General features: G+C 53.9%; 1 protein-coding gene across 4 annotated transcripts; it reads right to left on the reverse strand.

The window, feature by feature from the left end:
- Positions 1–628: 628 nt before the first annotated feature.
- On the reverse strand, positions 629–18,578 carry DNAJB12 (DnaJ heat shock protein family (Hsp40) member B12). 4 transcript variants are annotated; one of them, XR_009252309.1, is made up of 10 exons: positions 18,354–18,578; positions 10,019–10,190; positions 9,172–9,317; positions 7,606–7,791; positions 7,400–7,479; positions 6,206–6,315; positions 4,410–4,582; positions 3,741–3,838; positions 2,101–2,531; positions 629–1,476 (listed from the first exon to the last, which is right to left on the reverse strand). XR_009252309.1 is itself a non-coding variant. In XM_058696649.1 (9 exons), exons 1-9 carry the CDS (start codon positions 18,484–18,486, stop codon positions 2,502–2,504), a joined length of 1,128 nt encoding a protein of 375 aa, XP_058552632.1. In that variant the 5' UTR covers positions 18,487–18,578; the 3' UTR covers positions 629–2,501. The 4 variants fall into 4 exon arrangements, 3 of the variants coding, with proteins under 3 accessions (XP_058552632.1, XP_058552635.1, XP_058552634.1); XM_058696649.1 differs by having other exon boundaries at positions 629–2,531; XM_058696652.1 differs by having other exon boundaries at positions 629–2,531; positions 3,693–3,838.
- Positions 18,579–18,769: the final 191 nt, after the last annotated feature.

Below are 18,769 nucleotides of genomic sequence, written 5' to 3' on the forward strand. Positions count from 1 at the left end.
GAGCTCCCAGGCTGCAGTGGCACCACCGGGCAGCCTGCCTGTCTTTGGCTGGAGCAGTAGCGGGTGGGGCCTCGGGCCGCCAGTCAGGGCTGCCGGGCCCTGTCTCTGGGAGGCCCCGGCAGATCTGCAGCTCCATTCACAGAAAGTTCTACTCTGGCTGCCACATTTTTTAACTTTTCCAACCTTCTGGGGGAGGAGGGCGGGCTGTGGGGTGGTGTGGGAAGTACAGTCTGGGAAGACTGTGCAGCCAGAGATGGAAAGAAACTTGTAACTTTCCCCCTGCTCTGGATCCGGAGTGGGCTCTAGCTCCTGGCTGGGGAGGAGGGAGATTCTGAATATTTTACTCACAGCAGGGATGGAGAGGGAGCAAAACAAGGGGAACCAGAGGTTATTAGGGAACCCCAGGATCCTGGCCTGATTAAGCCCCTTACCTTTTGCCTGGATGGAATCAGCCTTGGAACAACACTTGTGACCTTAGTGGCTGTCGGCTGGGGCAAGGGGTGAGGAGGACATTCGGGACCATCACCAAAGACTCCTAGGTGGTATGAGCTGGGCAGTGTCCGTAGCAACAGGTGTTTGTGGCCCATCACCTCAGCCCCCTTGTTCAACGCAGACCCACCAAGGCCAATCACATAATAAACATATATTTATAGATGTACAATTTTAGAATTCTAATTCAAGAAATACAGCTTCTCAAGGGATCCTTTAGGATCTATGTTCTTATTGCACATGGGTCAGCCCACCTAGGGACATCTACCAAGATCAGACGGTAGGGGTGGTGGGGGCAGAGCACCAGGGCCACCGCGGCGGGGGGGGGGGGGGTACTCTTGCCCACGTCCACTTCTTATCATCTCTCTGGGCCGGGGTGGCTGCTGCATCACAGGGCAGGATCTTGTTCAAAAACCAGATCTGACATTTCTTTACCAAGCTTCCTTTCCCAGCAAGAATCTTTGTTCATTGGTTGGGGCTGGGGAGGGTGGGGGGTGGGACTTAAAATAAAAAAGAAAAGAGCCAAGAGAAACTCTGAGAGCATGGTTATCACCTCCTGGCTGGCAACTTGGGGAAGTAAGGCTTTGGAAGGTGGCAGGCTCAATGACACACCCACTGCCAGAGGAAAAGTCGGGAAAAAGAGTAATTCCAAAAGGCCCAGTATAAACTGTGGGAATAAAACCTCCCTCCCTTCCCCTGGCAGCAACTGCTGTTTTGAGAAAAATCCTCACATCAAGGTGAGTATAAGAAAACCCTTCTGGTTCAGGCACAGCCTTTGTCCAAAGTGCAACAGAAGGCCGGGTGGCATCATGTCCATGGAGGGCGGAGACAGAGGTGCCCACAGGCCCGGACTTTCTTCAGGATTCGGCTGCTGCCCCAGGGTCTTGGGCACCACCTGGCTGACTCTCGGAGGAAGAACCTTCTGGAGTCCTTGGTGCATAACTTGGGAAAAGCCAGTGGCAACAACGGAGCCGTGGCCTGTGGCATCTATAAGGCAAAACCCACTTTGGGACTAAGAGGGGGGCAGGTGGCTAGGCAAAACCCGGTCCCCCTCTCTAACCCTGTTTTCTGTGGCAGAGGGACAGAGAGCTCCTGGGCTCCAGGACTAAGAGCCCACCTGAGCTGGCCAAAGCTTGAGGAGGGCGGCCTCCCACCGGCAGGCTGCCAGGGGCCTCACCATGGCTCAGTACTGACATGGTACCTGGCCCTAGGGGCACTTTCTCCCCTGGAAGCCTGCTCCCCTCCAGCTTCACCATAAAGCTGGCAACCTCCAAGTTCTCTACAGACTTACACTATCATGATTACTGCTGCCACCAAAAGCAGGCTCGGTTTGAGGGGAACATTAAAAGCTACGACCCGACTTTCCTTACACTGTCAGCCGTGGCATAATGTCCAGCCGCTGAAGGAACAGGCTGCTTTCCCCAAACACGCCTCATTTTCTAAAACAGGGAAGAAATCAGCTAAACAACTTAATCAAATTCCTGCATAGTTTAAAAAGTAGACTATATATATCTATATCTTTATATATGCTATTTACATATAAATAGATATATATAGATATAGATATATATACACACACACACACACACATATGCACGCTCTGTAAATTACATTCTATGGAGAGTTCTTGTTCCTCCTCCTCCTATCCTTGGCCAACGCCTCTGACTGGCTTCCACGGAGAGGTGACTGGTGGTGGCTCCTGGGAGGGGGAGGAAGGCAGTTGGGCGCCCCCTCCCCCAGCCCTTTCCACAGACATTTGCTGCAAGTTTTACATTCTACTTTCGTTGCCATGGTTTCCGTATCCTAGGAGCAGCCCAAGTGGAGCCTCGGCCAGCCCTGGGAGGGAGGGAAGCAGCCCCGTGGCAGGTTTTCCTGTCCTAAGGCCTTTCAGCATTTACTGGGTGAGAGAGAGGGCAGTTGTGTGCGGTGTTCGGCCTCCAATTCCACTTTAATTTTTTTTCTTTTTATGTCTTTCCTTAAATATACAGTCCATCACCTTGGCTCAGTGCATGTCACCAAAAATTCTCCAGGGATTTCATGGTCTGGGGAGGAGAGTGGTAACAGTTAGCCTGGCAGTCCGCGGCCTGGAGCCTCTAGCTCAGCCCGCACAAACAAGCCGACCTCCTGGCTGCTGTCCTGCCCACCTCAGCCCCAACCTGTCTCCCTCCTGCACTCTGTCACTCTCGCAGAGGCGTAGCAGATGGCCTCCAAGCACAGCTGGACCCCTGCCGAAGGGGACACAGGCAGAGGATGGATGGGCAGGTAACCAACCCAGAAGAGAACCTTTACTGGCTCTGCCTACATTCTTCTGGGCTGGGTCCAGTGTGTCCCCTCTGGCAAATGCTGGAAGCGGAGCTCACTACCCACATGTAGGGGTAAAGGAGGACTGGAGTCTGCTACCAGCAACTTGCATCCCCCGCCCCCCCCCAGCTTTCTGTGCTAAAGGCTCTGCGTTCAACTGTAAACTCATGACCTTCTGTTCTCTTCCTCAGACCACAGGTGAGGTGCCTGGGCAGGCCGGATGCCTGTGGCTTCCAGGCTGCCAGGTGCATTGGTACGTGAGAGAGTGCCTGATTCCACCAGAGGGCCAGTGGTCAGGGCAACGGGCCTCTCCCGCTCCCAGCCTGTAGGCTCCCTCCCTGGCCTACTGTGGGGCTGCCCATCCATCTTGTTCCATTTCCTCCTGCCTGGAAGGGCAGAGGAAGAGGATGGGATCTTGGCCCACTGGCTCTCACGTGTTTCTTCTTGCCGTCAGGTGGAGACTGTGTGTGGAGGGGGCTATCTTGGGACCAGTAATACTTGGTGGCCTAAATACCAGAGCATAGACAATAGTCTATTGGCCGTAGGGAAAGGGCCATGGTGACTTTGGTGGCTTGCTCAGACCAGGGAGGCAGGGGTGGCCCTTAGCCATGGCCTTGAGGTCCCCCTTCTGCCTGATTCTCCGGCACCCCACGCTCCCAGAGCCAGGGAATTGGGAGGGGGCAGTAGACAGTTAGCACTGGAGCCCGAACGAGACCTTGGTTTCTGAGCACACCCTAGAGCTGCCCCAGCTCTGCAGGCTGGAGGTCAGGCTGGGGAAAAGGAGTCTGTGCCATAATCAACAGGCTATTTTCCTCTCTCCCTCCCACCCTCCTCTGCCTTATGACCAGGGCCAAAGCTGCCAGGAGTTGCAGGGCAGAGGAGGCCCTGGCTCATACTTGGACCTCGGTGGCGTGGCTGGCCCAGGACTATCCATGCAGGGAGGCCTGCACCTCTGACAGTCGGTTACAGCTTGGGGTGCCCATCTTCTGTGCTTTGTGGTACATATCTGTGTCACCGAAGTAGCGGGCCCGGTACAGCAAGCCTTCCTCTGCAAAGCAATGGGGCAGAATTTAGGGCACACCTGGTATCCCCCAAGGGTCACTGGAGCACTTGCCTAGCCTAGCACTTGCCTTGCCTAGCCTGTAACAGGAAGACTGTTACAGGCCCCAGAGCTGGCGCAGAGCTGGCCTCCCTTTAGGAAAGGCCCTGGAGAGCAGACTATGGTCCCAACTTGGGAGAGAACAGAGGCCCCTTTCTGCAGACTTAGGTGAGATCAGCCAAGGAAAGAACCTGTCATTCTGGTTAGGCCTCCCTAGGGTCCCACAGATACAGCTGGATGGCCAGTCACTAGGTGGCCAGGACACGTGCTCCAATCCATCTCAACACACTTACCTCTGGCAGCCACACTCAGGCTGACGGAAGTGACTTACGGGAACCTGGAGGAAATCTCCAGGTGGCCCCTGGCTCCCGGCCCCAAGGAAACAGGGTGGGGTCCCATTTTTGGCTGGGAGGTGGCTGGTGCGAGGCAGTGCCAGGCGCTGGGTCCACAAATCTCTCGTGAGCAGGGCTTTCTCCTTCCCCGCGCTCAAGCTCTGTCCCCGCAACACACACGCACTCACTCTGCTGCTTCTCCTTCCAGCAGTTGTTTCGGAGGTTGGCGATATAGTCGTCTTCCACATTCCGTTCAACTGTTTTGAGGCTGGAGCCTGTGTACTCCTTGGAGAAGGTGTCTGCCACGTAGTAGACGACGTTCAGGTGGTCAGTGACTCGCCTGTGGACGTGGCCCACCGACCTGGCCGGAAATACATCAGGCACAAAGTGGGCCCAGGTCCCCAGCCCCACGGCAGCTCTAAGGATGACAGGGTCCCCCAACAGGAGGTACCGCACAGGCCACAGGGCTGGCTTCCCTCCAAAACTGGAGAGGAACTCGCACAGCACCCAAAATGAGGGTCTGAAAGAAAGGCAGGGTGTCCCTCCTGTCTAAGTGGTCCAGACTACGGCCAGCCCTTCCTCAGGCTCTCTGCTTACCACACTGCTGACCTGGGGCCTGTGGGAGGAGCCCCTTTTGAGGCCCCGGTCAGTGCAGCAGGGGAGCCTGGGCTCTGCCTCTGATTAGGGGTGTGAGTCGGGGTCCCAGTGCCTCCATTTCCACATTCCTCCCCTAAGCTCATTGTTGCCCAGGACTTGCCTGCCTACCCAGGAACTCCCAATCTGGGGTTAAGAGGCTTAGGAACAACAAGACACAAGGACTCCAAGGACCTCTGTCCTTCCAGCTTTTGGTCCTATCTTCCAGCTCCACCCGCAGGCTCTGTAGGCAGAGTCTTGACACGCAGCAGACAGGAGGCAGTTCGGGTGCGGGGGGTGGCGAACAGCCCCTACCTGCCCTCTGCTGCCTCTCCAGCTGCAGAGCGAAGGGCTGGCGACAGGCCACGGAGAGCCTATGTTGCCTGGTGTGGGTCCAGCCACCCGACTCTGCCCCCTGGTGGCCGAGAGGAAGGCTGCCAGGCTCCGAAACAGGGCCAGGCCACTTTGGGGGAACAGAGGGTTCCCACCAATAGAAGCTGAGCACCCACTATGTAACTATGTATCAGATGTGGTGCCAGATGCTGGAAATAAATGAGGGGAGCTGATGCCTTAAAAGGCCAAATAACTTGCCCAAGTTCACTACTGGCAGCTGAGACCATAAATTCATTGAACAAATACTGTTGAACGTTTCTATCGAGCCTGGCATAAAAAAACAAAGAAACAAAAAAACAAACCTTTTGCTTATTTATTTTAAAGTAATCTCTATACCTCACATGGGGTTCAAACTCAAGACTCTGAGATCAAGAGTCTCATGCTCCACCGACTGAGCCAGCCAGGTGCCCCAAACCTGGCATTTTAAGTGTCTGTGACTCATTTCATTTCCACAAGCACATAGATGTTATTCGCATTGCACAGGTGAGGACACCAAAGCTCAGAGAAGTCATGTAACTTGTCTAGGGTCACACAGCTGCTTAGTTAATAAAGTAGCTGGGATTCAAATCCACCTTTGTTCTGATTCTAGAACCCCTGTTCTTTCCACGGGCCCAAGGCCCACCACCCACAACTTAAGAGCACAGGTTCTTATCTCAAGGTCAGCAGATAAGATGGGAGGAAGTGTCATGAAGCCTGTGAAATCATATGCAAAGTTGTGTATATGTGCAGTGTTTGAGGGAAGAGATCTGCAGTTCTCATTGCATTTTCTTAGGGGACTTGGACACTAAAAAGATCAAGAACCTAATCTCAACAGGGCAAGTGTATTTCCTTGATTCTAAGCCAGAGTTCCGCATCGTGATCACCGACCCCACAGGATAGGAAGGAAGGCGCCCGATGCGGGTTGAGGATCCGAAGTCCCTGTCTGCCTACCACCCCATCCCTAGCGGTGGGTACTCACGGCCTTGGGCTCAGGCTGTATGGGGGACTGGAGACCATGAGCTGGCTGAGCGCCGACACGAGGATCAGGACGAGGATGGGCATCAGCTGAACAAACACCCCCAGCCCGCCCTGGAGGAAAGAACCAACGGTCACTCAGCTGGACCTGGTGGGAGTGTGGCATAGGCTGCAATCACCGCCAGCTTCCCTGGCACAAAGGAGCCTGGGCGGCAGGAGGAAGCTGCTGCGAACTGCCGCGACACTCCTCTCTGCTTCCCTCCCACGGGCCCCCCAAACACAGAAGCTCCTCCACCTGCCGGTTTCCCCAGAGGAATACAAAGTAGCAACTGGTGTTAAATACAGGAAAAGGGTGCCTGGATGTATTTACTTATCTGAGAACACCAAAAAACTGAGCGAAAGAGGCTTCCTCCATGAGAACCGTAGGCAGGGCTGGAGGGAAATTTTCACTATATACATATATTTTTTTGGATTTTGCACCATATAACTATATTACCGATTGAAAAACTGCCAGTTAAAAAATTGTAAATACGAACAAATTTGTTCACTGTGTGATAGATTCTAATTTAAAAAACTCTTCCGTATGTTAAATACAAACACACTAAGTTTAAAAAATGAATAGATAAAAACCTAAGAGCAATAGGGAACCCCTCTGTCTGCCATAATTTTAAAGGCTGTGGAATTGTCTGCAGTATTTTAATTTTAGTCCACTAGCTGTTCTTTAACCCGTGGCATTCAAAATGTTTTTGAAGCATTGTCTTGCTATAGCTTTTGTATACATTTTTTAAGAGTGCCGAAAAGAAGAAGATTCAACAACCTTTGTCATCCTTTACAATTCTCTCGTGAAGTTTCACTTCCCATTGCTTGGAAAATGTCACTTTGGCCTTATGAACAAATGGACTGCACAAAGGCCAACCACACTCAAACCTGTCTGTAGGTGGAGAAGTTTCTGCATTACATTTCCTGACAGAAGCCATCAAATCCCCACTCCTTCTGGGCAGCACCGTGGAGTGTGGCTCCCTCTAGTGTCGCTCAGTAGAATGGCAAGGGGGAACCAAGATGGCTCCTTAGCTGAGAACCGTGGGGGCACTGCCCCTCGGAGGACAGACAGCTGGGGATGTCACTCCCCCTTCAGGCCTCACACCCTGGGTGGGGCTTGGCACCCTCCCCCTGCTCTCCCGGTGCCTTCCTCACTCACGTCACCCTGGTTCTCCCTGCGGTCCTGCCTTTGCTGGTAGGTATAGCGCATGCGGCCGTTGCTGTAGACATGGACGTTACCTGGAGGTCAGAGGGACTGAGTCAGGGGGTGGGGCTGCAGGAAAAGGGAGAGGCTGTCTTCCAGTCTCCCACCATCACCCCCAGGGAGACCTGGCTGCAGGGGGTGGGGTGGGGTGGGGTACTTACTAGACGGAAAGCCACCGCCAAAGAACATGTTGAAGAGGTCTTCGGGGGAGATATCGGCCTCAAAGCCGCGGTGGAAGTCCCCGTGCCCGTGGCCATGCCGCGCTGCCTGGTTCTTGTCATCACCGAACTGGTCATACTGTTTCCTTTTCTCTGGGTTACTAAGTACCGCATATGCTGTGCCGATAGCTAGAAAGGAGCCAGAAGTCAGGCTTGGAGACGGTGGGCATGGAGGTGGAGGTGCCCCTGGCAGCCAATAGCTCCCTTCTTTCAGGTACTCAAGTGGTGCCTTAGGAAGGAGTCCTTGGGGCCAGAGGGGAGTTTGGCTCTTGGGCCCGTGTCGGGACGGGGGCAGGCAGGAATACCTCTAAGTGGATCTGGGTGGTCTGGGCCTGGCGGAAGATGAACCCTCAGGCTCCTCGTGCTCCACCTCATGACAGTGGTTGAGCTTTTTCTCTGCCTCAGGCCCTTTCTGGGCATTATCTTATTTACTCCTACAGCAACTGTCAGGAAGGGCCAGATCCCCAGGTTCTAGTCAAAACTTCACCGTTGGTAGTGTGGCCTGGTGAGCCCTCTTCCCCGGGGTCCAGGTCCCAGCTGCTGTTCCTCGGCGTGGCCCCAAGGCCTCCCCAGGAAAAGCTCCCCAGGTGGGAAACTTGTGCCTCAAAGGACCCTGCTCCGGGCCCTCCCGAGTCTCTTGCTCCTTCTCAAGCGGCTCACTCTCTCAAGGGAGTGGGTCAAAGCGGCTGCATCTGCTTCAAAACCTGCCACCCTTGGAGGAAGGAGAAGCCCCCTCCTCCTGCCATGGTGAGAAGGTCCCAGGGCCAGATCTGGTGTCTTGGTGCCTGCTGGGCTGCAGGCAGGAGTCAGGGCTGGAGCAACGTTCACCACAGCTGCCCTGCCTCCCTGCTTCTCTTCACCGTCTCCCTCGGGGGCAGGCTGACAGGCAGCAGTGGGGTGACGCCTGCACAGTACCCCACACCCACACGCAGCAGGACCAACCCCAAGCACCTGGAATGCAGCACCTGGGGTGGGGCCTAGGAAACAGCACACCAGGTCTTAGGGGTGTGCTCTGCCACGGGCTGGCTTCCTACTTGGCTGCGGTCACTGCCTTGTAGGCACACACTGTGAGTGTGTGTTATGTGTAAGTGTGTGTGCACTGCAGGGCTGGCTGTGGCTGCTGGTGATGGGGAGGCCACCGGGCCCCAAGCCCACTGACCTGAGGCTTCCTTGCCCCTCAGCACAGGGAAACCGGTAGCAATATCCCAAGATGGGGACGTGCATACAGGTGAGTCAGGAGGCCTGCTTCTGACCCTCAACTGCTCTGGGACCTTGGAAAAGCCACTGGTCGGTCCTCTCTTGCCTCAGCTCCCCTCCTGTAAGCCCTGGGGAACGAAGAGGAAGGGGAGGCTACCTGAGCTCTGAGGCTCTATGCTAGAGGTGGCTACTAGGACTTTCTTCCCAGGAAGCAGGTCCTGAGCCCAGGGCACGTGGGTCCAAGGCCACTGACTCCTTCCCAAGGACAGGAGATGAAAAACACCAAGCACCAGGAAACCAAGGCTAGCTTACCTTTGAAAGCTTCAGTGGCGCCGGGTGCGTGGTTCTTGTCTGGGTGGAACTTGAGGGCCAGCTTGCGGTAGGCCTTCTTCAGGTCCTCATCGGAGGCCCCTCTGCTCACCCCCAGGATCTCATAGTAATCCTTACACTGCTTGACCCTGGGGGAGGGGGTAGAGAGGGCCCAGGGCCGTGAGGTGAGGTGGGGGAGAGCAGTATGGGCGCACAGTAGGGCTCGGCCGTCAGTTCCTCTAGGTCCCTTGGGGGCAAGGGGGCCTCAGTAAGCTCCACCTGGAATGGGGAGCTAGGTAGGGCCCAGTGGAAACACCTGGAATACACTTAGGATTTAAGAGGCGGGCAGCTGCAGTCTTTCAGGCCAGGAACCATTTCCCTTCACTAACAGCACCTTCACCGGAGGCCACCTCAGAAGGACTGTCAATGTGTGTGTGGGGCCTGCCCAAGCCCTGGAGGGATAACCGTCTCCTGTCTCCATTCTATGCCACACAGGCCCTGGTCTGAAAGGGTCTTTGTTAGGGGTGGGGGAGAAGCTGGAAGGGGAGCCCACGCCCCATCTCTGTCTGATCAACAGAGCTATGTAAAGAGGCCAGGCTCGCCTGGCCAGCGGCAGAGTCAGCATTTCCAGCCTCTGCTGTGGGCTGACTTGGCGGGAGGGGACAGCAGAGCCCTGATTCCCACGCTGTATCCCAGGGCCGGTGGGCCCGCCCAGCTGGACCTCCTCCATCCTCAGGACCCTCCCAGGGCCCATCCAGACCACGGGCAGATGTGAGGCGGGGGCCACGCTGCAGGAAGCCTTCTCTAGATCTGAAAACTTGCCAGTGGCACTGGGCTCCGGCCCCTCTACCTTTTCACTGCTGCTACTTGCTCCGCAGTGTAGCCTTTGGTGCCCTCTCCTCCTCCAGCTTCTCCGTTGGCCGCGGGGGCTTCGGCCCCACCTGCTCTCCTGTGGGTGGTGTCTGTGGGTTGGGGATGGTCACTGGTAGACTGTGGTTTCTGGTTGAGGGACTCGATCAGGGCTGTGCAAGGCAAACAAACCATTCAGGGCTCTTGTTGCAGCAAAGCCACATGCCGTGGCTGAGGGCCTGCCTGGTCCTGGGAGAGGCCAGGGCCGCCCACATCCCACCTGCTTCTTCTCCCAGCAAAGCCAGTAGCTCCCTCCCCAGCTTGGGCCTGGGCGGGGTGCAGGGGGTGGGGGAGGGCTAGTGGGACAGCCGCCTGCTCTCATGAGTTGTCAGGGTATGGGTTATTTTAAATCTTTTTTTTGTTTGTTTTTAAGATTTTATTTTAATTAATCTCTATACCCAACGTGGGGCTCAAACTTACAACCCCACAAGAGTCGCATGCTCTACCGACTGCTCCAGCCAGGCACCCCTGGGTATGGGTTATTTTAAAACTCCCCATAAAAACAAACCATTAGCCCTTCAGGCTTCAAAAAATCCCAAAGTGGTATGTTCCACAGACCCTGCTGAGTGCAGAGAGAGGCAAGTACTCCGCCTATGTCAGTGGGGACCACACTTGGCAGGACCATCTGTTTCTGCTGGGACTGGGGGGAAAGGCCTTCTGGAGACCTTCACTTAGCTGTGAAGGGGGAGGGGGGCAATGAATGTGCTCCAGGGCCAGGGACGGCACGAGACTCCGGATGAAGACCTCTCCTCTGCTACTTGCTATTCCTTACACTTTTCAAGTGGCTGGCCATGTCAAACGTCATACCGCAATGTTCAGAGTCTTTGCAGGGCATTAGCTATCATCCTCAGATAGGGTCCCAGGGTCTCCAACCCAAGTCTGTGGTTCCTGCTGACTCAGTGACAAAGAGCCAAATCCCTGCAGCCATCGATTCCAGGCACGAAATCAGTTCTGGAAACCCCAGTCATGCCTGGGGTGCAGTGCCCTGGGAAGCCAGGCACCTGGACCTCTGCAGAGACCCAGGACACTGTGCTGAGGAAGGACAGCAGTGGCCTCGGCTGGTCCCCAGCTTCTTTCAAACACGCCAGGAGCCTGCTGGGCTCAAGGCACTGTGCTGGGTGTTAGACACCCCCTAACGCAATGCACCTGGGTCTCACACGAGGGGCCTGGGGCAGGGCTTGCTGGGAGCAGAACACTGGGACTCAAGTGGACCACTGTGCCCTGAGCCACTGCTGTCTTAGGTGCAGCAAACTCACAGGATCTCACTGGGTCAGGAGCTGACAGTCAAGCTTGCCTCGCAGGAGGGATGTGAAGGACTCCTGTAGCAAACCCCAAGGGTACGCACTGAGAAGAGTAACCGTAATGAGTGCTCACTATGTGTTAGGCAGGCCCAGGCTCTGCCTCTACTAGTTCATTTAATCTTGACAATGGCCTCAGAAGTAGGTCTTATTACCACCATCCCCACGATAAAGAAGGAGCTGTCTCAGGTCGTGATCTCACGGTTTGTGGGTTCCAGACCCGCATCAGGCTCTGTGCTGACAGTACAGAGCCCAGAGCCTGCTTCGGATTCTGTGTTTCCTCTCTCTTTGCCCCTCCCCTACGCACGCGTGTGCTCGCTCTCTCTCTGTCCAAAATAAATAATCATTAAAAAAGAAAAGTTAAAGAAGGAGCTGTGTGTTTGATCCATTGGCCCGTGGCTGCACAAGCTGGGCAGTCAGCACTTAAAACGCCTGGATGTCCAGCTCCCAGAACCATGTTCTTAACTATGCTATCCTGGACCGCATGAGGCTGGCATGGGGAGCCCTCTCCAGCACAGTCCTTCCAAATAAAGAGAAGTTAAATTCAGAAAGAACTGTGTTCAAATCTCAGCTCAGTCATTCCTAGCAGTATGGTCCTGGCCGATCTATAAAATCTGTTTGAACCTGTTTCCTAAGGGATATGAGGATAATGGGTGTAACAAGGATAAAATACCATTTGTAAGCACCTGGCACAGAAACTGACAGAGTAAAAATTCAAAACTGAGTAGCTGCTGATTTATGACACAGGCTGATGCCTGGCCAGGGAGGCGACCCAAGCTTGGGGGGCGGGGGGGGCGGGCAGGGAGCTCCAGGGCTTAGGAAGGCTAAGTCTCAGCACCTGGCAGGCTTTGGACCCAACCGTAACCATGAGATTTCAGGCTGTCCCAGATGCCAGGTCCATACCAAGCGAATGGCAAAGGAAGAAAAAGCAAAAGACGAAGAGATGCTGATGAAGATGGGGAAGAAGGCGAGCTAGTTTGCTGGATTTGGAGGGTGTTTAAAGAACTTATTTCAGGGGCTCCTGGGGGGCTCAGTCGGTTAAGCATCCAACTCTTGATCTCGGCTCAGGTCATGATCTCACGGTTTACGAGTTCGGGCACCACATCAGGCTCTGCATTGACAGTGCGGAGCCTGCTTGGGATTCTCGGCCTCCCTCTCTTTCTGCATGCCTTTCTCTCTCAAAAATAAATAAATAAACTTAAAAAAAAAAAAGAATTTGTTTATATCAGTTTCTCTGGAAGCCCCAGTGGTCCAGGCTGTGCTGATATACCCTAAGGAGAATATGACCAACCATTCAATTGCTATAGATACACAAGAGCATTAACCAGGAGATGGACTCACTCTAGTATTTCTCAGGGAAGATTCTGGAAACTTTTCAGGGCAGTTACATGGAGTCAGCCACTCTAATTTCTTTACACTGCAGAAGAGAGCCCAAAGGGGAATGGATGTGCTCTGGGTCACAAAGAAGGTTTCTGCTTGAGTTGGCAATTCAAGATTGTTGGTTGCTGACAAGTAGGTCTCTCTCATGGCCTGGACACCCCATCTGCCAGACCTGTGGGATGTGACTGCCTCATTCTGACTCACTGTTACATCCCTCATGGCACAGGGGCTGACAGGCAAATGTCACAAAAGAGTACGACACAGCAGCTTAACGCAGCTCCGGAGTTAGACAGACAAAGCTGGGTTCCAATCCTGACTCTGCCCCTCGCCGTCAAGCTGGCAGACATCTAAAAAGCCTGGAACTTGGAGGAAGAAACCAGAGCTGCGGTGGGAGAAGTGGCAGCTGAGGCAGAGGTGAGAGCATTTCTATGGCCAAAGCCAGCAGCAGTGGTCACTCCTCCAACCCAGACTGGAGGGGCAAAGCTGTGGCTCTGACACCTGCTACCAGGGTCATCTTGGACAAGCTGATTTAGCTTCTTCACGTAAAACTGTCTCTCCCTCACGAGAGCTGCAAGAGTAAATGAGCAAATGCATATAAGAGACTTAGCACAACACTCAGTAAATATTGTTATCTGTTACTGTTCCTTTTATTCCCAGGCCCTCTCTCTGTTCCTGTAGTGCTCAATGTGGTTCGGGAAAGAGAGGCCAGCAGAGGGCAATGGCCTGGGAGTGGAGCTGGACAGTCCGGTTCCTTTGCTACTTACCATGTCATCGAGTCGTCAGTGAAGGCCTGATCCCTGCCCTCGTAGGGTTGCTTTGAGGCATAAATAAGATTCAGTGAAATTCGGTGAATGGAAGGGTTGAGCGCACAGCAGGGCTCATGAAGGCCGACTGACCCGAACGGACAACCCCACCCTGGACCTCGCCAGTACCAGACCGTCTCTCACCCTAACACCGTGAAAGCAACCAATCCTTCCCTGCCCCACATGCTGGCCTTAGCGGCTTGGCCTTCCTGATTTCGCCTGGACCCACAGTCAGTCATTTCCTAGACCCTTAGGCAGCCTAAGCTGCGAGACCATCCAAGCCAACCCTCTCTTTGTGTGCTGGGGAAACTGAGGATGTTCTCACTGGCTCCCTGAAAAACATGGTACTTTCCACCAGCGTTGCTAAGCCTCAGGCAAAGGCGATGCCAAGTGGGCTCCCAGAAAGAGACTGGTCCCACTAGCCCTGCCCTAGGACCTCTAGGCTTAGGGCCCAGCTACTGTTCCACAGTACAAGTGTCCAGCCCTTGGGCCCACCTCCTGCAGCACGAGTTTGAAATCCCTTCATGGCCTTTTCACTGTGAGGCCCCTCCACCCTTTAAGGTTGCTTGGGACCTCCTTTCACCCTACCCTTCCCTCTGTCTGTTCTTTCACTTCTCTAAGACCAACTTTCCACCCATGCTCTCGATCCTTCCCCTCTCATTTCTCGACTCGCCCTTTCCCCACAAGGCCTGACAGTGTTGCTCACCACCTCCCTGCCACACCACTCCAGGGCCACCTGGAGGCTGCCCGCTCCTGGGATTGCCTCCTCCCCTTGTTCTCCATCTCACTCTGTTGCTTCCCTGGTCTCTGCCCACTGGCTGAGGCCAGATGTGGCCCATGGCTGTGCTTACAGCAACATCTGCTACGCGTTCCACACTTTCACACAGTGACCCTAGCCAGGCAGCACTCCAGTGAGCTCCATCAAAATGACAATACCAGACTTTGAGCTGGAACCTGGGGCTCTCTCCTGAGCTCCCAGCTGACAGCTCCTCCGGAACATCCACCGGCATCCTGCCCCCTGCCCAGCTCTTCCCACTCACCATCCTCAACCTTACTTTCTCCCTGGCCACACAGGCTTGGATTCTGTGTCCCCAGTTCTCCTCAGCACACGTCTCTCACACAAGGCTCGGTACCTCCTCTCTGATGACCCTATCCTCATCCGGGATGCCTTACCTCAGGTGCTCAGAGCTCCTGAAATAGAGTGCGATGAATGCCCTCCCAATAGGTTTCTGCCTTGGGTCTCTCTTCCCTTTCATTAACCCTTCTCGTCGTTCTCTTCTCAGAACAGTACCCTTATCTTATTCCTGCTATCAGAATCTTCAGTGGTCTTTTCACCAACTACAGAATAAAGTGAATACCCTGGTCTGGCAGGAAAGGATTTCCACAACCTGACCCCATCCTCCTTGCCAGCCTTAATCCTCTCTATTCAAATTACCACCTCCACAGCCTCCAAGTCTTGCTACACCCAGTCCTCCCCCAGCCTCCAGCCTCCATGTCTTTTCCCCAGTAGGTTCTTCTCCAAATCTCCTCCCTTCCTCCGAAGTGCAGTTTAAATGCTGCCTCTGTCCTGCTCCCTGACACCTTCCCTCACTGTCATCTACCATTATTCTTAAGTCCTAGTAAGGACTCACTCACTCACCCTACTGCTTGTAATTTCGCATTCAGGGATCCAACCCCAGCACTTCCCTCCACGTCACCGGACTGAACTCATGGAGGGCGAGGACTGGATCTTTCCTGTCCATCCTTAAGTCCTTGGCATCTAACGCTGTGCTTAATTTTTCTTTAACCGCGGTATTATTTTTTCTATAACTTTGTCTCCTTTACTACACTGTAGGCTCCTTGAGGTGAAGGATGATGTCTTACCAGTCCTGCCATACCACTTAGCACCAAGCAGAAGACTTTGCAAATAAAACAAAAAATGTCTGTTGCAGAGTGTCTGGGTGGCTTAGTTGGTTAAGTGTCTGACTCTTTTTTTTTTTTTTTAATGTTTATTTTTGAGAGAGAGAGAGAGAGCAATGGAGGGAGCAGAAAGAGAGGGAGACAGAGGAACCGAAGCAGGCTCTGCACTGACAGCACTGAGCCTGATGCAGGGCTTGAACCCATGAATTGTGAGATCATGACCTGAGCCGAAATCAAAAGTTGGACACTTGGGGCGCTGACAGCCTGTGGAGCCCGCTTGGGATTCGTCCCCTCCCCCCGCCCCTCCCCCACTCGCATGTACTTGCTCTCAAAAATAAAATAAACTTAAAAAAAAAAAAGTCTTTTGCATTGAACAAGTGCCTGGAATGAACTCAAACCTCAAACAGCATGTGTAGGCAGCTATCTAATATTTTTTTAACCAAGATTTCTCCATTCCAGGCCTAAGTTAACCCCAGGTCCTTGTCAGCTGAATACAGGGCTGTGGACGGTGCAAGGTGAAGTTTACAGAGAGGTATGAGGCATAGTCTCTCCAGAATAATGCGAATATGACAACTGTGCAGCAGGTGATGATTCTGCCTGAGCAAATTCCATTTCTTGAGCACCAGGAAGGATATCCGTCCAAGCCCCTGAACTGGCCCAGGAAGCTGCTGACAGGAAGATCTCCACAGGCCATATTGTTACCATCCTTTCTTGGCTGCCTGGTTCTGAGGCTCCAGAAGCATCCAGCGTCGGACAGGATTCTGAGAGCTCATGCGCCCCCACCACCACGCACCTCTCTTACACAGTGTGATTTATTTCAGTAGGAAGTTTCTTGAGCAGGTGACCTCAGGAGTCCTGGCAAATACAGACTAAAACTCTCTCCAAGAGAAGGCAAACAGGCCAAAGATCAACCTGTAGTCAGGAGGGAGGAAAATTCAAGCATTCCAGGTGGCCTCTTCTGCCAGTGTTCCCCTTTCTCAATTCCAAATGCAGGCAAGGAAGGCTACGAGGCTGGCTGCTGCTTTTTCATTTCACTCCTCTATTAAACATTTATACAGTCACAGGACTGTCCAATTTCTAGCTGTGTAATCGTGGGCAAGTCCCTTGCCTCTGAGAGATTTCCTTATCTATAGAACAAAGATAATGATCTTTGCTCCGCCTCCCTGATAGGGCAGGGTGAAGTGAGAAAATGCGTTGGAAAGAGCTTTCTTTCTTTTTGTTTTTAAGGATTTTATTTTTTTAATAACAAAATTTTTTTACTGTTTATTTATTTTTGAAAGAGACAGAGAGAGCGCAAGCAGAGGAGGGGCAGAGAGAGAGGGTGACAAAGAATCTGATGCAGGCTCCAGGCTCTGAGCTGTCAGCACAGAGCCCTAAGCAGGCTTGAACCCATGAACTGTAAGATCATGACCTCAGCCAAAATTGGAGGCTTAACCTGCTTAACCGACTGAGCCACCCAGGCGCCTCTGAACATTTTATTTTTTTAAAGTAATCTCCACACCCAACGGGGGCTTGAACTTACAACCCCCAGATCAAGAGTCGCATGCTCTACGGACTGGGTCAGACAGGCGCCCCTCGAAAGAGCTTTCTAAACAGAGAAGCCCTATGGTATTATTGTTATTCATATTGTCTGCACCAAGCTTCTGATTTTCCAGATAAGGAAACCCAAGCTCAGAAAGATCACATGGTAGCAGTCAGGATAAGAACTCAGGTCTTCTGATTCTGAGCACCTGTTATGTGCCAGACGGTTTACTGCGTGGTAACTGCTGGCACGAAACCGTATCTTTAATGGACTACCTCCTTCTCTCCTCCAGCTTGTATTTTTTTTTTTTTTTAACGTTTTATTTATTTTTGAGACAGAGAGAGACAGAGCATGAACAGGGGAGGAGCAGAGAGAGAGGGAGACACAGAATCTGACACAGGCTCCGGGCTCTGAGCTGTCAGCACAGAGCCCGACGCAGGGCTCGAACTCACTGACCCTGAGATCATGACCTGAGCCGAAGCCGGACGCTTAACCAACCAAGCCACCCAGGCGCCCCTCCTCCAGGTTGTATTAAGAAAAACTTCTTTGAAGTCTTAGGTTTAAAAAAAAAAAGAGGGTTCCTGGGTAGAGTGAGATGCTGAGTAGTTGGGACAACTTCACTAATCCCTCCCGGGTTTGGAAGCCTCAGCCGGGGGACACTTAGTAGTCTTGTGCTGTCCAGCCGTCCATTCGGCGGCCACAGATGGACTCTTGGGAGCCAGGGTGGGCGGGGTGGCAAGACCAGTGTCTCCGACAAGCCCCGAATCTCACAGGCGGGTGAAGAGGCTCCAGGAGTGAGGGGGCCCGCTCTCAGGGCGGACAGTCCAAGGCGGTGGTGTGGACTGGGAGAAAAAGGCAGGCTCTGGTTTCGGGACAGTGTTCCCAGGCCCTCGCCCGGAGACGCCTTTCCAGGCCTTCCGAACGTCGGCAGTCTTCTTTCCCTCTCTTCGAACGCATTCTCTCCGTCAAAGGAGTTATGTTTATTTTCCTAAACTATAATATTTCCCAGGCCGGCAACCGGCCCTGGGCCACCGAATGGCCCCTTGGGAAAAGTAGTTCGATTTCGCTTCCAGGTAAGTTCCTTTCCCCCCGCCCGCCAGCACCTTTCATCCTCGGGAACTCCAAATCTCAGAGGGTTCCACAAGCCCCCGGAAAGCTGAAGTCGCGGCCGCCCCAGCCATCAGGTGTTCAGCGTCCCGGAGAGGGGTGGGAGCGAAAGACTACACCTCCCAGCGGCCACCGCGCGTCTCAGTGCGCAGGCGTAGCCGCGCCTCGCCACCCCTCCCCCTCCTCCAACTGCTCCCCTCGGTCCGTTCCCGTATTCCCCCCATCAGTTCTAATGTCCCCTCTGTCTCTCCGGCAGCTCACACTCACCGCGAACTCGCGGCGTCGGGTACAGCCGCTGCGCCTTCTCCAGGAAGCGGAGTGCCCGGTCGGGCTGGTTGCTCTGGATGGCCTTGAGGGCGATGCTAATACAGCGCTCGGCTTCATCCTTGTTGGATTCCATGGCGGAACCAGAGCGCGGAACCAGGGAGGGGGAGGCCGGGCGAGCGGAGGGCTGCGCCAGCCGCCGGCACGTCGCGGGGCAGGCGGGCGCAGGCTGATGACACAAACCCTCCGCCCCTCCCTTTCGGAGATTTGAGCGAGGTTTGAGCGAGGGCGGAAGTGCTACCGTATGTCTTCTAAGAAGGGGACGGCTAGGAGAGGTCAAGAGGCTGCATGCCCACATTCCTGGATCCCGGAGGGTCACACTTGGAGGTCTTGAAGTCGAATATGCTTCCATTTCTTGG

Source organism: Neofelis nebulosa, chromosome 13, assembly GCF_028018385.1.
Source record: "Neofelis nebulosa isolate mNeoNeb1 chromosome 13, mNeoNeb1.pri, whole genome shotgun sequence".
In the NCBI taxonomy this organism is placed as follows: Eukaryota; Metazoa; Chordata; class Mammalia; order Carnivora; family Felidae; genus Neofelis; species Neofelis nebulosa.

Excerpts from the sequence above, each read along its gene's own strand:
- DNAJB12 (XM_058696649.1), bottom strand. The coding sequence starts at position 18,486 with ATGGAATCCAACAAGGATGAAGCCGAGCGCTGTATTAGCATCGCCCTC. Across the intron at positions 7,792-9,171 it reads CGCCACTGAAGCTTTCAAAG|CTATCGGCACAGCATATGCG; the intron begins GTAAGCTAGCCT and ends GCTCCTTTCTAG. Across the intron at positions 3,839-4,409 it reads CTGGAAGGAGAAGCAGCAGA|AGGAAGGCTTGCTGTACCGG; the intron begins GTGAGTGCGTGT and ends ATTGCTTTGCAG.